At 35.8% G+C, this 21,802-nt stretch overlaps 2 protein-coding genes and 1 long non-coding RNA gene across 5 annotated transcripts in view; 1 reads left to right on the forward strand and 2 right to left on the reverse strand.

Annotated features, from left to right (window-relative positions):
* The window catches only part of LOC113679200 (dihydrofolate reductase), a 4,568-nt gene extending 1,470 nt beyond the window's left edge, over window positions 1-3,098 (reverse strand). For both annotated transcript variants that reach the window (XM_027196152.2, XM_089197121.1), the window contains exons 1-4: window positions 2,927-3,098; window positions 1,866-1,915; window positions 1,602-1,707; window positions 1,030-1,153 (exon numbers count right to left, since the gene is read on the reverse strand). In XM_027196152.2, the coding sequence (XP_027051953.2) occupies window positions 1,030-1,153; window positions 1,602-1,707; window positions 1,866-1,915; window positions 2,927-3,015 (369 nt within the window). In that variant the 5' untranslated portion in view covers window positions 3,016-3,098. The remainder of the gene's footprint in view (window positions 1-1,029; window positions 1,154-1,601; window positions 1,708-1,865; window positions 1,916-2,926) is intronic.
* Window positions 3,099-3,126: 28 nt separating this feature from the next.
* Window positions 3,127-17,454, forward strand: LOC113679199 (carnitine O-palmitoyltransferase 1, liver isoform). 2 transcript variants are annotated; one of them, XM_027196151.2, is made up of 14 exons: window positions 3,127-3,424; window positions 5,723-6,012; window positions 6,168-6,379; window positions 6,724-6,911; window positions 7,243-7,374; window positions 7,644-7,698; window positions 7,831-7,957; window positions 8,528-8,667; window positions 9,335-9,534; window positions 10,100-10,268; window positions 14,048-14,119; window positions 14,597-14,917; window positions 15,407-15,526; window positions 16,041-17,454. In XM_027196151.2, exons 1-14 carry the CDS (start codon window positions 3,291-3,293, stop codon window positions 16,248-16,250), a joined length of 2,370 nt encoding a protein of 789 aa, XP_027051952.2. In that variant the 5' UTR covers window positions 3,127-3,290; the 3' UTR covers window positions 16,251-17,454. The 2 variants fall into 2 exon arrangements, with proteins under 2 accessions (XP_027051952.2, XP_089053232.1); XM_089197106.1 differs by having other exon boundaries at window positions 15,950-16,531.
* LOC113679201 (uncharacterized) lies at window positions 17,261-19,897 on the reverse strand. Its single transcript, XR_003446972.2, has 2 exons — window positions 19,673-19,897; window positions 17,261-17,900 (listed from the first exon to the last, which is right to left on the reverse strand). It is a non-coding gene; the product is annotated as an uncharacterized LOC113679201 (long non-coding RNA).
* Between the last annotated feature and the right edge of the window lie 1,905 nt (window positions 19,898-21,802).

Consider the following 21,802-nt stretch of genomic DNA (forward strand, 5'->3'; position numbering starts at 1 on the left):
CACATTTTCGTCACTTCCAGGGAAGTGATAAATGCTATAGTAGAAAATTCAGTTTCAAGAGGCACAAAAGATGCTACTCAGAGTTTTGCAAAACACTTTTCAAAGTTTTTTTCTGATTAAATTAAATCTGTTAAAAATCCTTGCTTATCTTAATACAAGTAATCACCACAATTGTAACAAAATATGAGTAATGCTTTCATTATTCACAGTAGATTTCAAAAGCACCTGAGTGATTATCCTAAAACAATCATTTGCCTCAGGCCCAGTGAACACTTTTTCATAATCTCTTTGACTTCATAAGGATTATTCAACAACATTCACTTGTCTTCAGTGAATAATTGTAAATTATTAACCAGATTTTCACAATTTGATATAATTTCCATCTGGGCCCTAATGATTGAAAGTAATTGTTATTAAAGCAATACTCCCTGAAAAAACCTGTTATCTGATAATCAACCGGTAGTTGGCCAACAATCAGTTCACAATCAGCTGACAGTCACCAGAGTGGAGTTGTTCTTCACAATCACTGAATTTTTGGTTAGTAAATGCCACAATTTCAAACAAAGTGATAATAATACAGATTTCAGGCTATCGATTACCATAGTTTAGTAGATCAATTTCTACCACTCCAGGACCCAGTTGTGCAAAGGGCAATTACCGGTAATGCCAACCGCCTTACACAAGATTAAATTTTATTCCAAGTTTCTGTATTCCTTTGTTCAAAAGCCTTTTTAAGATTACTTTCTCCATTCTTTATGGAGCATCCAATCATCAAATTGCCAAGTTGACAAAAAGAATTATGCTGAATTTTCTTTCAAAGCTTTCAGATCTGAAATCAGACTTCACATTATCCTAGGGTTATCTCAACCCAGCTTTAACAACCAGGCCCAGAATATTTGACTGACCAAATATTAGAAGAACATGATTCCTCTTCAATAACTTGTAGCATAAGGAGAGGCATGAAACAAGGTGGAAATCTATCATTGGTTATGATCCAATACCACTCCAGTATGTAATGGCAAAACTTACCTTGTAAACTGCTGCTCCCCCAATCACAAAGATTTTCTCCACTTTGTCTATGTGTTGTGCAGTTGACAACAGATCAAAGGCACCCTGCAGGCTGGAACAAAGGGTGGCACCTGTAGGAGCTACACTATATGTAGACAATGAAAATAAAAGTATTCATTTATTGATAAATTTGTCTTTCAGTTATTGGGACATGCCATGTAACAGATCAAAGGCTTGTGACTAAAAGTAAAGCTCTATTGATGATCACAAGATGATGTTGTAACCATAAAAACAAACTGCTCTTAACCAAGAAACTGGGAAAATGATTATGAGGCAGCAATATGGGATAGAGTGGTGTGTTTAGTCCTCCCCCCTTTTACTAATCTCAAATGAAATTGATTGGAAGTTGAGGGATCATACTTCAATAAAAAAAAATTATAAGGTGATTGAAAAAAAGCTCCAAATCCTGTCACAATACTGCTTGGATAATTATGATTTTTCAAAAAAATACCACTAGACTGTCAGTGCCAAGATAAGACATGCTTCATTGGATTCTGAATAAACTAAAATTGAACAAGAAACAGAGTCTTTACCTCAAGTTTTTACTCAACAAAATGTTCATTCTGTGGGGAAGGGGTCTGTATTTGGCTGGAATGGATTCCCACGTCTTGCGGCCCATGATAACAGCATTTTGCTTCCCTGTGAATGCAGAAAATTGTGCAATCAAATAATGACAATCATACAATAATATTATTGGTTTTGCACTCTGCCACAATATAATGTAACTCAGGGAACTGGAACTGACATGATGAACTCATCAAAATCTCCTGTAGGGTTTGTATGCAAATTCACCCTACCTTCAGTGGACACTCCAGAAGTGAGTTTGGAGAAAAACTTCAAATCTGCTCTAAAAACAAATTCAAATAAAGTTCACTCAGTCTAGTACTACATCTCTGTTCATCAATGTACTTGTCTCTGAATTGTCTGCTGAGAGTTTAAACCAATCAGCACTAGAACAGAGAAATTCCAACAACATTCTCTGACTGTCATCGAATACAAAGTTTCATTTGATCATGTGATGTTTCATTTGAGAACTAAAATAACTATGTTAACTTGAAATTTTATTTATTAGCAAAATAAAAAAAGAAATTCATTCAAAGAAAGAGAGTTCGTTTATAGCCAAGAGGTCATATCTCAGCAGGAGGTAAAGGTGGAGGTTGATATTCTGAGCCCTACATATTTACCTTACACCAAAATAAATCCAATTATTTTACATTCTTGCCAAAAATAAAGTTGAAACCCTAGGGAAAGTTCTTTGCGACCAATTAAAACTGACCCTTTTGCATGAGCAGGTGTTTTCATTACCTTTTTTCCCACCAATGTATCACTTATCAGCAACCTGTAAAATTTAGGCCCTAGAAATGCCCTCGTATCTACATCTTCCCCACCTACTTAGACCCCCTAAGGGAATCACTGATCATAGAAATACTAAACCTTTCAAAAGAAGCAAATTGGAAGGTAATCAGATCTTGAAGTATCATGAGTACACCACAAAAATAAGAAAAGTTTAAGTTAAGCATACCCTAAAAAACATCAACATGAGAAAATATAAACAGAAAACAAAACAAAATACGTTCGGGACGTGAATACTTGTGCACGGAACTGAAATTTGAACATTGTGAAGCGATCAGAGATGTGACATTCACAACAAAAAAGCTGATTTGAGAAGCTTTTCCAGATGAGATCTGTAAGAATAACTTAGTCTCGAAATTTTATAAAGCTGGTGTTGGTTCAGTTGTCAAGATTATTTTTTACAACGCAAGCAAACTTCAGAACTCCCAACAATGGATCAGCACACGCACTCGCAAACGTTATGCCTATACGATGCAACTAGGGTAGACAATGTCACCTAGCTTACTTCAGACGCCAGGGAAGCGTGTTATTTTTTCCAATTCCTCCACCCTCCGCCACAGCAACTACACAAGAAAACTTTCGCTGAGTAGTCATGTTTGATAGCCGTCCAAAGACATAAAAGGTGTGAAATGATTTTGGCGCGAAATGAGGCGACGCGAGGGTAAATGAAATAATTTATATAGGCCGCCATAGTAGAGAAAATTTGATTGGTTACCAGCTCACATACTGATTGGTCCACAAATCAAACCAAAACATAAGGAAGAAGCGTTGGTAAAAACGAAATATTCTGTGTGGAAATTTACCGGCGGATAAGAAGTTTTATCTTCATTTTAAAACTAAAACTTAACATAATCGTGTCGTAATTTATCATGGCTGAAGCCAGGGCGGCTGTTACAAGCCCCGATGTCCATCTACACGCCGAAGGGACCAGCAAAACAGAAGCCGAAGTTGAATTGCTGAAGAGTACTTTATTATCTCTTAAGAGATGTGCTTTCAGAACTCGGTAAGTTCAGGCGAGTGATTTCCGATACCTTGATCGTTTTACATGTAACACCTCATGACATTTTTACTGTTTCCCTTTGAGAATGTTTAAAATGAAGGTCTTTCTCTCTCAGTATTTACGATTTGAACTTTCGGAAAACTTTTATTTCCACATACGTCGCAGTTTTACGAGAGTTTTGTTGTAGTTATCACCACCAACAATGATATTTGAAAGCAAATAATAATGATACAACGTGAAAACTTTTGATCTCGATACTTTCGATCGAAACTAGGTTTTCAAAGCAAGCACATTGATTCTCTGCAGTTTACAGCGCGTGGTCGTATATTTTTTCGTACATTCCGGCGAATTACTGAAGAGGACGCGATACACGTACAGTATCGTTAGTTTAGATCCTGCTTTGATAAATTATTTCAAGAAGTAATCGCCGTACACTTCGTCAGAGATAAATAGAAGCAGAAATTCCTTGTAGTGTTGTCTAAATTGTAATTTTACAGACCAAATTTATAAAATTAAAATTCTGTCTAAGACGATTACCACCTAATCCATATTTGAATACGACGAAAGAGCTTTGCCTTCCTTCCGCACGTTTACGTTTTTTCCCTCGAGGTTGAATCATCTACTCTGGCAGGATTTTAATACGACACTTATTAAGTTTCTCTTACTATTGTTTTGGCTCACCAAAGCGTTTTTTTCAGCATATCAAATTTTTGCGTGCTTGGAAGATGTTTTGAAACGGACTTTGAACCCTGCAGCTCTGGCATCCTGTCCCTTCAGATCAAACCGGCCAAAAAGAGGAGGCCGAGAAAATAGACCAGAATGCAATTTTTATTACGTTTAGATTTTATTGAAAAAGAAATTAAGATTTTTCAGTTTCATGGAAAGAATATACAGTTCATGTTAATTGTACAGTCAATCAAAGCATAATGGTAGTAATACAATGGTAATCTTCACTTCATTAATTTTGCAATTGAATTGTGTGAGGAAATTAAAGCTTGGAACATCATGGCTTAGGGTATTAGGAAAGTATTCATCCAAGTCTTAAAAATGCCAGATGCTTTAAATTTTGAAAAAATCTTTAAGTCATGTTTCTTGGTTGTGATGGCATATAGAGGCACAAATCTAGCATGTCTAAACTGGCACTGAAGTATTTATCAATTGGCATCTATAAATATCTCCTCTCCATGTAAAGTTCTTGCAGAAATTTATCATTTGTGACTCTTGTTATTCTGTAGTGCTTTCAGAAAACCAGAAGGGAAACAAACATTAAAATAAATTCTTCAATAAAATAAATTCTTCAATACCAAGTTTGACTGAACAGAGGAAATGACTACCAGAGCATACACATACACTAACAATGAAAAACAATAAGATAAGTTATAGATAAGCCAATTAGGTATTACATATTATAACTTGAGAGATGTTATCCATTAGATTTGGATGGTTTCCTTGGTGGTCCTATCCACTTACTTAGCTATGGATAGCCACATCTGAGGCATTAAAGATATTGAAGCCCTAGTGGCTATGAACTTTTTTCTCCTTGGGATCATAACACAGCATTCTCCCTCATTTTAAGCAGGACAGGTGAAAGAAATTTTCAAACCAGTAAAGCAATCCCTCTACTTGTTGAATTTTCAAGGAATTCCAAGTGAAAAGGAGACAACTGATTACGGCTCTGCCACTCAGCAAAACTTTATTGTTTATAGCTAAAACTCATGTCAGGACCCATGATTACTGCCATACTGTTTTCCAAAAGTCAGATATGTTGAACTACATGTATTTCTTGAACTGACATGGGGTTGAGTAAATTTTAATTGAATCACTGCTATTTCACCCTGGATATCGTAAAGAAACTCTCAAACAGTTCTCCATTGTCTTAAGTAGTTTTTTTTTTTTTTTTGAGAAAAGAAATCCTCTAAAAACTGAACAAAATTGAGAAGATTTATTTGTACTTGAGAAAGCAGTGCATAGCTGAAAAAAGACTACAAAAATACGAAATTCATAAACGTGCAACAATCTAAGCAAAATTCAATTGTGACTGTGGCATGTGTAGTCATTGAAATACTGTGATGCTGTATTGCAAGGTGACCACACATTTGTTTTGCACCTTCTCATCTTTTTGGTAGTGTACTTTACTTCTTGGTATGTTGGTAGGCAGAAGTGAAATCAATTCTGTATGATAATCCTGGGTATAAGTACCAGTTTCACCTTGCTGCAAATAAAACTTATGGAAAAACTATGTGCATGTACTTTTACTCTGTTCAATTCGTGTTTGTATACTTTTTTTTTTTTTTTTTTCAGCCGCCAAATAGCGAATGGATTATGGCCAACAACATGGTCCAACTTGTTGGGTGCTGTTGTGGTCATTGCTGCTCTACTGTATGCTGCTGATTTCTACAAGCTATCGTCCCTCAAACCATTTACAGCAGTCATATGGAAAGTGACTTATCTTCTTAATCTGGATGAGAAATATCCTTACAACCTCAGGCTTCTGTTCATTTCAGTACTGGCTGGAGTGGTGTTTTTTATTATCCTTCTCTATCTACGTCAGTATCTGTTGAGGATGCTTTTGGCTTATAGAGGGTGGATGTGTAAGTAAACTCATTGCTTTTTAATGCTTAAACTCCCAGAAGTGATTATCATGTAATTTTTCTGTATTATTTCTATACATCTTTAGCAAACAGGTAAATGAGAATACTCAGTAATTCGGGCCCATTTATCATAACCTCTATTATTTGAATTGAAGATGAGACCCCAAGATCACAAAGCAAGCTGACACTATTGTGGGGTGCAATGGTGAAACTTTGTGCTGGTCACTATCCAAAGCTGTATAGTTATCAAAACAGTCTCCCAAGAATGCCTGTACCAAATCTAAGTGAAACTTGTAAAGGACTGTTGCGTTCTGTGAAGCCAATCTTGAAGGAGGATGAGTACAAGAAGATGGAGGCACTTGCTAAGGTTAGTGTTCAATTTCTATGTGGTCAGTGTTTGATTTGAACTGTACAGCTATATTTATTATAGAGTTAGTTGATATCAAATACAATTAATCGGTTTATAGTGGTTATCTTGAGCTTTATTTCATTCATGTTACTCTCATGTAGTTTGTTAGAACTATCTTGTTTATATAAAGACAGACTACCCAACCTTTTAAGAAAAATTATTTTTAAGGACTTACCTGGTTGAATATGTTTGTATCCCTTAATTGTCTTGTACATATCATTTACATGTAGCATCAGTGAAGTGTTTGCTTGAAAAGTTAATGAACCTGATAATTTCAAAAGAATTATCAATACTGTCTTTAGGACTTTGAAAAGAACCTTGGTCCCAAGCTCCAGTTTATTTTAAAGCTGAAGTCCTGGTGGGCACCAAATTATCACACAGATTGGTGGGAAAAATATGTGTACTGCATGGGCCGTTCTCCTTTACCTATCAACAGCAACTACTATTGTTTAGACCAGCACTGGCATCCCACACATGTCCAAGCTTCAAGGTAAGTATTTATGGTCTGTTGTCTATCATAAACGATTGTCTGCATCAAGGCTTTGCCTGCCTTCTTTGAATACTTGAATATCACTTTCCAGTCCTGTTAGGCCATTGAGGTTTGGCTCTGGCAAGCCATAGAAAATGTACAAGATTAGATTCTGAGAAAACCAACCTTGCCTTCATTGTAAGATTGTTTTTACATTTTGCTTACTATCTAATTAGAGTTGGATGCTAAGAAAAATTTAAATTGACCCAATTCACCTGAAATTTACAGATAATGAATTTAAAACTTTTTAGCTGAGATGTAATATAGAACTTTTTGACTTACTCAATTATAGAGCTGCAACCATGACCTACCTTATTTTGAAGTATCATCAGGAGATTGAAACTGAGCACTTGGAACCCCTGTTGATCAGGAAAACTATTCCCATCTGCATGTGGCAGTATGAAAGAACATTTAAGACAACCAGGTAAATTATGATAAATGCCTTAATATGATAGAATTCAAGTGAAGAAATGATGGTCACAAGTGAGCTGTAATTGAAGTAATTGCAGAAAAGAAGCCAAAAAAATGGGATGATGATGGAATTGAAAACTGCGAGACATACATGCAAATCACCGTACAAGGTGCACAAAATTGTGGTATCCAGTCAACCATGCATAGAATCCTACTTGTACAATTTACTTTCTTTCCTGAAAAATGAGAAATAGGTTGTTTTTACATTGTCTGTAATTTCAGAATTCCAAAAGAGGAAGTGGATGAAATAGTTCATTTTGAACACAATGAACATGAGGTTTGCACCAAAATTTAGCTCCTTTATTGAATTTGAGTTGGTTTTTTTTTTTTTTTTTGTGGAGAGAAGTTAGTCCTTTTAAGTGTTAAACAATTTCAAAATTAAGTGCCATTGTTCCTAATCATCTTGCAGCACATAGCTGTCTTCTGTGGGGGCAATTGTTATATGTTGCCTGTTACTGATAAAGGTAAATTCATATCAGTGCTGGATTTGGAAAGTCAGTTTGAGTGGATTGTTGCTGATGCTAAACATTCTGATGGTAAGAGTTCATCATAATCTATTTTTTAGCTCAGGGTTTTCTAAGAGAAATAAGGTTGCAGCAGAATCCTGTAAATTTAAACATGAATATAATTATGGTTTCCATATCTGTGTATGTAGCTCATAAAGCTATGGAAATTTACTGGTAGCTAGAGAATTTTGGAAAGTGGCCAGAGAATTTTTTGATGTCTTATGAACTTTCCTGATAACTATATTACTTATGATTGATATCTTTTTTAATCTTTAAGAGTTAAATCTGTTTCACTATAGTTATTTTTGTTTATTTTTATTGTGGGTTTTTTTGCTTGATAATGTATAAACCTGTATGCATTGCTAGTTTCATGTAAATAATTGTTAATAGATGCAAAGCTGAGGCTATCAACTGACTATAATTTTATTAAAATGTAATATAACTTAATAAAAGAAGCTCAGAAAAGTACAAATCAAAGATATTGTTGGGATCACTGCAAGTTGCAAGCAAGTCATATTTGTTCAAAGTGAATTGGTCTTGTAACCTGAATACCAGAATTGTGTCATGTTCATGATTGATGTCTTTTTCTTCCAAATTTAGTCACCAAAGACCAGCCTGATGGAAGTGTACCAGCACTGACAGCTCTACCAAGAACAGAGTGGGCCAAAATCAGAAAAGAATACTTTTCTGAGAGTCTGAATCGACAAACCCTGGAGGCAATAGAAGAGGCTATGTTTGTGGTAAAATAACAGATTGTTATTTAAACCAACAACAACAATAGAAACATCAACGAGCTACTTTTATAGAACTTATATGCATTGATATGTAACGTGTCTACATCTTGTAAGCATATTTTTGAGGTAGTTATTATTAAGTGTCCTTCACCTGAATTATTTACACCTAATTTTTAGGCTGATAAAAGCTAACTAATTACCACTGACAAGTGGTACTTGACAAAAACATCATAACAAAACTGTCAATGTGTGCTCTATATTTTCTTTGATTTTAGGAATGAGAATGTGGTGTAAACCCCTTTGCACCATAACATAAGTATCCATATTCTCCATACCTTCTCTGTAAGTTTCTTTTGGAACTCACTAGGAGAATTTGTTTGACAATCAAAGCTTCTTACGTTGATGATCATTTCCTCTATACTTATACTTAGGGTTAGCTTTATGAATGATTCAGCAGTAGTACTGTGAGGGGAAATTAGATGCTGGGCACTTCTAGGGTTTGAATTGTGTCCCTTAGTTGAAGTTTTCCTGTGTCCTCATCACCTTTTTTCTTGACAATGTACTTGTTCCATTGGTACAAATCACTTACACCTGTAGTAGCTAGTCTTTGCATTAAGTGAATTACAGCTCTGGCTGCAGCTTTAATCACCAGTTTGGTGTCTTTACATTGCAGGTCATTCTGGATGAGAATTCCTTCACTGATTTGACTGAACGCTCAAAGTATCTACTGCATGGTGATGGGCGGAGCTTTTGGTTTGATAAAAGTTTCTGTTTGATGGTATTTTCTGATGGTAGATGTGGGATCAATGCTGAGCATTCTTGGGCTGATGCACCTGTCATTGGGCACATGTTGGAGTATGCCCTTACCTATGAGTAAGTTTGATCAGTGCCTTGCTGGTTGTTTCAAAGCTTTTTGTTCCCAAAGCATGGCAATATTTTCTTTGGTAATCAGTTCTAATTACAGTACATCGTAGGTCAAAATGGTTTTCATAAAAGAAAACAGGCATGAGCTGCATAAATCACCGTCCAGCGCATAAGTGATAGAAAAATGTATAGTGCTATCCACTGGATAGAGATTTATCCAGTGGATAGTGCTATCTGACCTTTGAACTACTGGGGCCTGGTATAAAACTGAGATGAAGAAAAGATTGTCTCTTCTTTCTTCAAGAAGAATCCCTTAGATCACTTTGCTTAGTGTTTTTATCTTTTCGGCATGTTTTGTGAAAACTTATTTTTTTTTGTCCTCTAATTTTCTAGTAGGCAATCAACCAGAGTGAAAACAAAAATAAAGTGAAGAGATCAGTCTTAGCTTTACTTACTGATTTGTAGAATTAGTCAAACAAATTCAATTCAAATTTGGATCATGTGACAATAACAATTTTATCTTATTGAGGAGGCGAATGACTGTCTTTTGTTAACTATGTGGCCTTCTCAACAGGTACATTTATAGAACATACAATGACAAAGGTAAATGCACTCCTATTGGTGGTGCTCACAGGAGTGCCAGCTTGAGGACACACAACCTTCAAAAGCCTGCCAGGTTATACTGGGATGTAACTCCTAAACTTGCAGACATCATTGAAGATGCTGTCAAGTTTGCTCAAAAGGTATGGGTTTGCATTGCATTTTACAGTCAGTTAGTGTCAGCAAAATAAAGATTGTCAATTTATGAGGACAGAAAATTTATTTGTCCTTATCAGAGACCACGGAATCTCTCCAGGATTTCCTTAACATTTTTGTTGACAAGAGAACCCTTCCTCACCATTCTTCCTTGACCCTTTAATTCCCAGAAGTGATTATCATGTAACTAATTCCTATAATATCTATACATTATCTAGCAAACAGGTCGTAAGAATACTCAAACTCATCAGGTACAAGATATCACCTTGATCGAACACCAAATTCTCGTAACCAATCACAAGGAAATATGTGACAGCTAGAGGGGAGAATTTACAATCAGATCTCGAGAGTTAAGGGGTTAAACCACCATAAGCTTTTCATTCCTGATAAAACAACTCTTAATAATCTCTCCTTTCCCTCACCTTTAAAGACTGCCCTGGTGAAAATCTTTCAAGGATCTTTAAGGATCTTACAAGATCTTCATGAGGACCTTTGAGGATCCTCTTGAGGATCTTAATGAGGATCTTCAAAATTCTTGTTAAGATCTTCAAGGACCCTTAATTTTCTTGCCAAGATCTTCAAGGATCTTTGATTTTCTTGCCAAGATCTTCAAGGATCTTTGATTTTCTTGCCAAGATCTTCAAGGATCTTTCATTTTCTTGCCAAGATCTTCAAGGATCTTTCATTTTCTTGCCAAGATCTTTGAGGATCTTTGATTTTCTTGCCAAGATCTTTGAGGATCTTTGACTTTCTTGACAAGATCTTTAAGGATCTTTCATTTTCCTGTCAAGATCCTTTAAAGATCTTTACATGAACTTTGAAGATCCTTTAAAGATCTTTGAAAATTCTTTGAGGATCTTCCAAATTCCTGTTAAGATCTTTAAGGATCTCTCATTTTCTTGACAAGATCTTCAAGGATCTTTTTGAAAATTTTGAAGATCCTTAAAGATCTTGAAAAGAAAATAAAAGACCCTTAAAGATCTTGGCAATAAATTGAAAGATCTTTGAAGATCTTGGCATAAAAAAGAAAGATCCTTGAAGATTTTGACAGCCAAATTAAAGATCTTTGCAAGAGATTTGAAGATCCTTAAAGATCTTGACAAGAATGTCAGTGAACCTTGAAGATCCTGGCAAGGAAATGGAAGATCGTTGAAGATCTTAGCAAGAATGTTATAGAACCTTCGAAATTTTGACAAGAAAATAAGCATACTTAAATCCTCATACTAAGTTAAAAAGAAAAATTGAACCAAACATAAAAAAATGAAGATAAAACTTTTTTTTATTGCTAAACGAGAATTACACATCCTCTTCTAGTAGGACTACTTCTACACTATTTCTGTTCAGACTTTAGGTTAGTACTAAGATTTTCATTTTCCAAAAAATCTGGCAACAGTCCAGCTTAAAGATAAGAAGACCAAAATATATGTGTTCAACTTGTCTAGGACTAGACTATGATCAGACTCAGACTACTCTTACAGAGGGGGTAAACATGAAAAAAAGGCAAACAAGAGTACTTCAATGACTATATTTCTGAACCATATTAACCTATATACCAAAGGAAAGCTTAGGAATCACACATACTGAATATAACTAATATGTTGCCCTAAACTAATTTGTTATTTGACATCAGATCAATTTGTCCACCACATGGTGTGAAAAACCTAGGTAAACTTGAGAAAAGATAACTGCACAAAGATTGCATGAATTCAAGTGTTTTTAGTGTCAAAACAAAGTACTAGGGTCGTTCTTTTGGATGAGCTGAGGAACTTTTGGAGTCGTTTATATTATGGGCACAATGCCCGTTCAAAGTTCACCGAGATTATTAGGTGAGTTATTCCACAACATCTTACTTAAAATTCAGCTTATAGAGAAACTGTCAGCTTATCCAACTCAACTCAGTAAGAGGATACAGCCCTGAAAACTTCAGATTAATTGAACTAATACATCCTGAGGTACAAAATAAGTGTTTTCGGGAATTTATATGACAACCTTTAAAAGAGCTTTTTAAGTTGGTTACACAGAACCAAGTAAATTCACACCTTCTTCAGAAACATGTCCTTCAGTGAGCGTCGAGGAGAATCTCTCTAGATCGATAAGCCTGTATCCTTGTCCCTGTACACATCATTTGCATCCTCACTCTCCAAGAGCTCAGAGTAAGAATCATTAGGCGAGGATGGCATCTTCATTTTCTTTCCAGAAGTACCAATGAATTCTTTTTATTCAGCCTCACAGTCAGAGCAATCGCGAGACCTGCTTGGAGTTTGATTGACGATTTCGGTTGTTTCTGTCTCTCTTTTCGCTTGTTTCTGAACTCCAGAAAACGCCTTTCCTTTACCTTTATTTCTGTGTACATTTTCCCTTTAGTTCCGACCACTGTCGATGATATTTGCCGTAACGACGAGTTTCTTATGTTTTTATGCGAGCGTTAAAAATCTCGGCGCGTATAAATTCCTATCCCATAATGCAAAACCCTATTTGTTGTCATGTAAGTAGTCACAAAGTTTCCCGAAAGCCTCGAGCATGGCGTTGCTATGCGGTAACCTTCATTACACTCATTGCACAATAATTTTCTGCGAAAATTCCTTGTTGTGTTTAAATTATAAAACAGTGAGCCCGCAATTTACAATTTTGTTATGTTTGAAATTACTTGAGGATTTCAAAGGAACCTAATTCATAATGCAGAGATGTGGTAGAGATCTTGACAAAGTTGCCTTTGAGATCCACATCAAATTCAAAAAGGATCCTTACAAAGAGCTGTACAAAATCATGAAATGAATCTTTTAAAGATATTTGGAAGATCCTTTTCAATTCCTTGAGGATCTTAAAGGATTATAGAACAGATCATGCAAAGATCTTGACTAGGATCCTTGTAACTCCTAATCAAATTCTTAAGGATCTTAGCAAAGATGTTAGCAGGATCCCTAAAAGGTTCTTTTGAAGGTCTTTAAAAGATCCTCATTAAATCCTTGAGGATCCTGAAGGATCCTTGAAAAGATCCTGCAAAGATCTTGACTTAAGGATCCTTGTAAGATCCTGATCAAATTCCTAAGGATCCTGGCAAAGATCTTTACAGGATCCTTGAAAGGATCTTTTGTAGGTCTTTAAAAGATCCTCATTAAATCCTTGAGGATCTTGAAGGATCCTTGAAAAGATCTTGCAAAGATCTTGAGTAGGATCCTTGTAAGATCCTGATCAAATCCTTAAGGATCCTTGCAAAGATCTTAATAGGATCCTTGAAAGGATCTTTGGAAGGTCTTTAAAAGATCCTCATTAAATCCTTGAGGATCTTGAAAGATCCTCAAAAAGATCCTGCAAAGATCTTGACTAGGATCCTTGCAAGATCCTGATTAAATCCTTAAGGATCCTTACAAAGATCTTGAAAGGATCCTTGAAAGGATCTTTTGAGGGTCTTTGAAAGATCCTTGCTAAATCCTTGAGGATCTTGAAGGATCCTTGAAAAGAACTTTGCGAGGATCCTTATGAGGATCTTTGTAATATCCTTTGAGGATCTTTATCAAATCCTTGAGGATCTTAACAAACGTTTTTGCTTACAAAGATCTTTGAGGATCTTTTACAGATCCTTTAAAGATCTTTTAAAGATCCTTGTCCTTAAGGATCTTTGGCAGGTCTTTGTCAATCCTTGAAGATCCTCAAAGATCCTGTGAAGTTTTTCACCAGGGTGAGTTAAGCAATTACTGACTTATTGAAACATGTAAACCAGAGGTTTTAGTCATTTTCTACTACAATTATTTTTTTTGTGTTCCAGAATAATGAAGACATTCAGCATAAAGTCATAGTTCATGATGCATTTGGAAAAGGCTTCATCAAGAGTGTAAAGGTAGGCCTGTCAGTGTTGTGTTCATGTTTGAAGTATAGTGTAAAAAGCTTTTTTGCACAAGGCAAGGACTTGGAAACTCTGAAAGTATAATGACAAACCTCTTTGTGCAGAATATTTCTGTGGAATTTAGATGTTAAATTAACCCTTTCACTCCCAAGATCTTGTTAGTAATTCTCTTCACTTTCTGTCATAAGATTCTCATGATGTCAGTTTAGAGAATTTGGTATGGATCAACTAATTATCCCTCAATTGATATTTTTCTTTATTCTCATCGCTTGGCTGCTTCCTGTAATATTGATATTGTGAGAGAAAATTGGGTCTTGGTCTCTCAAGGGAACTATAAAGGCTTAACTGGAAATATTTTGTCAGCATGAAAGAGTGTTTTCCTAGTCTTTATGTTGACTGCATGTGAAGCAATAGCATTCCATTTATAGAGTTTCATCTGTATTTCAAATTTTTTTATCCTGATTTTTACAGATAAGTCCTGATGCTTTCATTCAGTTGGCTTTGCAACTTGCCTACTACAGAGACTCAAATGGAAGACATCCACTCACATATGAATCCTCTATGACACGCCTGTACCTCCAAGGAAGGACAGAAACTGTGCGCAGTTTAACAATTGAAGCTAAAGATTTTGTTCTCGCTATGTTAGATGACACAGTCCCACCTGAAGAAAAATATAAATTACTTCAAAAAGCTGCAGATCTTCATGCTAAGATGTACAAGGACTGTATGAATGGAAAGGGCATTGATAGACATCTTTTTGCACTCTTTGTTGTGTGCAAAGGTCAAGGCTATGTAAGTTCAGGAATATATTTTACTTTTAGCTTTCGTAGCAGTCATTTTCATGTCTTAATCTAATGTTATATTATTTATACCCTTTTTTGTCATTTTTGTCTTCTTCCTTGAAATGAGTAACAGGAGCTACAAGTTTTATTTGCAAACCCAGAAAGCCTTGAACATTTTTGGACATTTTTGTGTTCCAAGAAAACAAATCAAATGTTAGAAAACCAAACCAAAAACAGCAATGGTACATGTGTAGTTAGTTTGTGGTTTTAAAGTGTTTTTGTCTTTGGCCAGTACACAATTGATTTGTCATACTCATATCAAAATCTTAATAGTTTTCTAAGACACAGTAATTAGCAGCTACCCCTAACACTTTCCTCACTATTTTCATCATATATGTGCTTGAGAGATTGTCTTGTCAGGAGTAGAGTACTGGTCAATTTGCTTTGGAATGTTATGGAACTAGTCACAAAATATCAATAGCTATTAATCAATCCCCAGGAGAGTGAGTTCTTGAAAAGTGCATTAACCCTTCCATGGACACTGTCTACAAGCCAGCAGCCTCAACAACAAATGGCAGGTACCCACTTTAGTGTCACAGAGCCAGAACTTACACATTTGGTAAGATGATACACTCATTCATTACATTATTCATGTTAGTAGAATTAAGAGTAAGATGATATTATGATTTCATAACCCCAAAGACATAGACTTACTGGCCACTGTCTCTGGATCAAAAGGACTGGGTTGCAGCCTCAGCTGACCACTATGTTGTGTTCTTGTCCCTCTCTATCCATGATTGTGAATGGCAGTGAAAACTGGCAGGGAAACCTAATGAAATGCTGATGGGGTAATCCAGCCATGGGCTGGCATCCTGTCCAGGGGTGTAGCAACATTTTTTAGGAAACCAGTTTTAGAATACAAGTAACCTCTCTTTTCAACTCAGTCTATTTCAGAGGTAAAAAAAATATTTGATTAACTTATTTGGTTTTTTACAGTAGACTTGGAAAGAAATATATTTTTTGTATTTTAACTGAAAATTAGAGACTCATCGGTGAGAAAAAGGAGTAGAAAGAAGTATTAAGTCTAACTCAAAATGCAGAGAATGTCAATGTCAGATATGGTGTGTCCACAGATTTCCCCTGGAGGAGGTTTCGGTCCAGTTGCTGATGATGGTTATGGTGTTTCCTACATGGTTCCCGATGATCACAGGATTTTCTTCCACATTTCTTCCAAGATATCATCAAAAGAGTCAAACTCTGACCGATTTGTCAAACTGTTGTTTGAAAGCCTTTCAGACATAAAAGCACTTCATGAAACAGTTAAAGCTAACAAGGCTAAATAACCAGACAAGTAGTGATGTTTAAACTAAAAATTATAGTTGAACTGTTATTGGTATCATTAGAAATTAGCAGAACCACAGTAGAATGCAGGTTGTGGTGTTTCATGAAAAAATTTTTCTTCAATGCAGTATATTTGATTTTTCCCACAATGTTACATTGATACTGGGAAATATTGTTTCATTTTGAATTCAACTAGAACAAATTAAGGAAAAGGATTTTGAACCATTCTTGCCCCACAAAATGTCTCTATAAAGTAAATTCAGTAAAGAGCCTCAGACCTAGAGTGCTAGAAAAAATGTTTTCTGTGTCTCTAGAAGGGCCATGAAGTAGCTCAAGAGAGCACATGAAACACATCTCGTCAATGATTCAAAACATCCTGCTCTATACTCAGTGACAATTTCTAGTTACCCTGTATCCTGTATACAAATCTGGAATTACTTGGAATTGTTTTCCAAAGTATAAGTGGACAAACTCACCTCTACATGACCAATACCCTTAACCCTTTTACTCCTAGCAGACAGGTGGAGAGAATTTAAAATACAATCAGCTGTATTTAATCTTAAATGTTCCTGACTTACATGTGGAAAGTGCAGCTGCAGGACAAAAATACTAATTGAGGGGTTGAGAGAATTTCACCTGACTTGAGGATTCAACCCATATTTTTTTAATACTACTAAATTTAAGTGAAGGAGAATTCAAGATGATGTCCTAACTTCTCTTTTTTTGTGATGCTAAGTCATTGGATGGATCTATTTTTTTAATCATTAAGTCCAAACAGAAACATACAACTTAGGTTATATGCTTTTAAAGGGTCCTAATTATTGTTTCAAGCAACTTGCAGTGGGGTCATGAGGTCATTGGTCCTCTTTTGATTGCATTGTTGATCGTTTTTCTGCTTTGATAACTTTCAATCACTTAAGGGGGAGAATGAGACCTGACCATAAGCTGCAAGAAGCCAATCAAAGGGGTGTTAAAAATTTTGAGCTTTCACAGATACACAACAACAAAAATGTTCAATCAAATAATTTATTTATTTCTTTTTAAGACTGTCAATATTTCATTTTTAATTTGCAAAGTGTTAGATTGTTACCTTTAGATGTTAGGTTTAAGAGTTTTACTGATACAGTGAATGCTTTGAGAGTGCTAGTGGAGATATTTTGCTTTGTGATGTGCTGAAATAAATCATTCAGTGTACAACACAAGAAAGATTTCAACAGAAAATTTTCTGTTTGAGTTCTCTGCCAACTAATTGTACTGTAGAACCTTCCCACCATAAACTTGGCTTACTTGAAGTTCTAGCTAAGTCAAAATCAATGTCCTTTCCATTCCTGAAGGTGAAATCTATTTTCTCTACAGTAGTTATCCAAGTCTTACTGCCTGTAGAGATCACATGACACACATATATCCAAAGTTTTCAAACAGAGATGAAAGTCACCAAAATGCAAATTGTTAGTTAGTGTTTGCACATTGTTCAAATCCAACAGATGAAAATCCCAGTCTTGATTGTAAAGCTTCTACCAATGATATAATTTCTTATCCTAATATCAAGACCTCCTGTTATTGTTTCTTCTTTTCTTGTTTCATTTTTCTCTTTTCTTTTTTGGCTTTCTCCCTGTCATGGTTTGCCTTTAAAATCCGGTAAATAAAGAACACTGAAATCAACCACATAACACAGAATCAGTATGTTAGAAAACTTGAAATACCATGAAGATTTATTACTCTTTTTTTAATTGCTTGATTCCATTGAAAAAGACCCCAAAATGAAGATCTTTGAAATTTTTCCTCAGTATTTTCCCTTGTTTTAAGTGTGGCAGGTAGGAAGAACTTACAAAGTGGTAGGGCAATTCTTTCACTTGTTGAATTTCAAGAATTCCAAGTGATTTTAGGGGGTTAAAAGTAGTACTACAGGCAGTAAATTTCCTAGTTAACACCTGAAAATGTTGCTTGCTCACAAGTAATTTAATGGAATGAAAAAAGGATTCCTGTATTTGTTAATAAGAAGGAAGACATTTATATCATTTTTAAAGGTTTCTCTCTGTTTACCTTACCCTTCTTAGAGACTAGAGCATAAATGAAAATACCAAACATCAAAAAACTATTCACTGAACTGCTTCTTAATTAGAAACCATCAAAAAGTCTTTAAGGAACAACAAATCCAATAGGCAAGCAGATATTAGCAAAGCCAGCTTCAGTAGTTAGAATCCTAAATAGAAAATAGCACCAGATTGTCTGTTATGTCTAGTATGTTTTACTTGAACAACAAAAGATTGGGTATTTGTTCTTGAAGTAAAAATCTTAAGCTGTGGGTTGAAAATAAATATAAGGATGTTTGGGTCTCAGTTCTCTTTTTAAGATTTCCTGTCACATTTGGAACTAAATCCCCTTGTCAGGACCTGCAATCATCTAATTGCTAGGACTGTTGTAATATAATTTTTCTTGATAGTTTGCTTGTAGAGGGGCACCAAGAAAGTAAAATTAAGTGCTAGATTGGACATGGAGCTTATTAAGGTGACAATGGCCTTTTCTTGCTCTTTAATGGTTCCTCAAAAAAAATCATAAGAAAAAATAAAAGGAACAAACATGAGCCACCTGGCTGGTTGCTTTATTCAGGGCAAACAGAGTCTTAGCCATTGGCTAGCAGAAAATTGAACAGAATGGCCCAATGTAATTTTTGAACCCACAGTAACTCCTAAAATTTAAATTTTCTGTACAAAATCCATGAACTTTCAGACCCAATGGGCAATAGACAAACTAGGCAACCAAGAGACACTTGTTCTCTTGATCTGAAAGCAAATTCTCTTTCTTAATTTACAAGGAAGTGGTGGATAGCAGTTACATGAGAGAATTTGATGATTGATGTAATCTGTGAAATTAAAAGGTTTGAAAGGAAACAACTACGAAAGTTTTTATCATCAAGATTGAGAAAAAATCTTAGATAGTTAGCAAAACTACTACTGTATTAAATATGCTCAAGACTATTGACCAAAACAACATTATGGGAACAACTTTATTACTGAATCAAAGCTAAATTAAGGGGGCAACTTGAGTTTGTTCCTGCTCTGGAAGTTCATTCCTTTTTTTTTTAAATAGAACTGCGCGATCGACAGAAATTCTACCGTCACAAAACATGATCCTCTTATATGTCATAGGCTTCTAGGACGATTGTTATCGTGAAGCATTTTTCTGTGTCGTGACACGAGTATTAATAGGATCATCATATATAAAGGTAGTATTTTAAAATAATTGTATGTTGTTAAAATACTGTGAACATTTACTTAAATGAGGAGAATAGTGTTTGGATAAGAATTTGTTCCAGTAAGTGTTACTGAGGATTAATGAACAGAATATGGATCGATGGCGATTGTAAGATTTATAACGGCTGATAGAAGCTAGTAAAAAGGAACTGAAAAATGATACAACTTACCAACTAAAAGGACTAGGAGAACTCCTGGTAAAAGCAGAAGTTTTACATCAACTGAAAATTTTTCGTGAGATTTAGGATCGTTTAACTCAACCATTCTAAGAATATTAATTAACAAACTTTCCTCAGTTATCGATCAATGGAACGACCGATGATCTATTGACGTGTGTATACGTGAGTAACCCACAGAGCACAACTATGTGACCAGGCTTATGTATCAGAGTGCACAGGCCACCCAGGAATGAACGCTATTAATGCCCTCGGTAGTCGGAACCAGGTCTCCGTTTAGTTGCAAATTTGAGCATGTTACATAGAGATTTGCCGTGTAATGATAAGTTATATAAGCGAAAAGTTGGCGGGGCAAATAGGTCTCTTTTGTCTTTCAAATAGTTCTCGGATCTCCAGCTCCTCATTCCTCCTCCCCTCCACCCCTTCCCTCCACCCTTACTGTGCGCTAAAATTTTTGTCATTTTGCGCTGTTTCTTCAACCAAAGCTTCTTTTCCCACAAAAACAGCTAATAGAACACAACAATCTTTTCTAGAACACAAAACAATTTTCTGGTACACAAACGGAAACTTAAACACAACACTGTAAGAATTAGGTAACTAATTTGGAAACTTTAGCACTTGGTAAATACACCATGGCTTTCAATTCTGATTATTACAGTTTGCTGAGGTAATTGAAATGTTAGTCCCTATGCAGGAACCTTCCACTTGACCTGTACAGTCATGTGCTATGAGATAACTTTAGAAAAATGCATTTGTGTTGGCAGAACTATTGTGAATACAGTGCCACCTTAAGAGACAAAAATAAATAATTTCCTGTAAGCATCAACATTTGGGAGAAGGTATGGTGGTACATGACCCTTCTTTTGCTAGGATGCATAGGGTCTGATGATTGTCATGTATATCTTTTAGCTTTCAAACTTTCAACTTTGTATTAATTGTCAAAGTCACTGCCTGCTAAAATCTTCAGTTCCTTTGCCTTGATAGCTCAACCTCATCAAAACATTGCCAACAGGAGTGATTAGCAAATTATTGATACAGACAAGAGGGCCTATTCCCACATACATCCTCCTCAATCCTGTTAGCTTACTATGGTCATGGCATTTCAAACATTGTGTATATGCCACAAGTTTTCCATTGCCCTGACTAATTACTTTGTAATAGTGTTTATATGTTGAGGAAATGGTTGGGTTGAAATATAATACAAAGACTTGCCAGTAGATAGTTTTATTACAGTTTTTATTCAGTGTAACGTAGGGCTGGAAAATAAACTAATAAGAGCTCCGCTTTTAGGCTTAGGTAAATCTATATATTAGTGAAAACTGCTATACTTTAAATGGAGAATTCTCCCCACGGTTACGCGTGACCATGGTGAGAATTCTCCATTTTACTGCCTCAAGATAAAATAAGAATCTGAAACAAAAGGAATGATAAAAAATGCTGATAAAATGCATCATTTTACGCAACAGCACGTTTAAAGTCTAGACAGTCAGAACCATAGCTAGGAAACGTGATAAAGCGATTCACTGTTTTTAAGATGACGAAACTACAACTAATGCGGGTATCAGCAGCCATCCCGAGGGGTCGACCCCCGGGCACCCAGGGGCATTTGTCTCAGCTGCCGTGACAAATACATGCTAAAGCCCCTCGGGTAGGGCAAAAAATTGGGACAAATACCCCCACCCCTGGAGCAACCTGGGCAACATATAGTCGGTGTTGCCTGTTCCTCGATGCAAAAGTACGAGTGATCATGGTTTACTGAAGCCACATCAGCACTAAAATCCACACAAGTCTCTATGGAGTCCTCAAATTCGAGCTTTCTGGGGCAAACTTTCTTGGTTTGCGGTTGTTATCACACTGTCTCTTCCTATCGGCAAGACGCTTCGAATGCGAACTAACCGTACGAAATTGAAATCTCGATGTCGCTTTCCTTAAAATGCAATGAACAGATTCTTGGATCGCCGAGTGTCTTGAATTTTTTATCCGCTCGCTTACGGAAAACCTCCCACTTCTTACGCTCATTGGGCCTTATAGGAAAGCAAAAATAACTGAGATCAGGTCGTTTCTTACTCCCATTACGGCACAGAGCAACAGCACAATACTTGACCATGGTACACAGCTGAAAAC

Source organism: Pocillopora damicornis, chromosome 2 (assembly GCF_964200805.1).
Source record: "Pocillopora damicornis chromosome 2, jaPocDami1.2, whole genome shotgun sequence".
Taxonomy (NCBI): Eukaryota; Metazoa; Cnidaria; class Anthozoa; order Scleractinia; family Pocilloporidae; genus Pocillopora; species Pocillopora damicornis.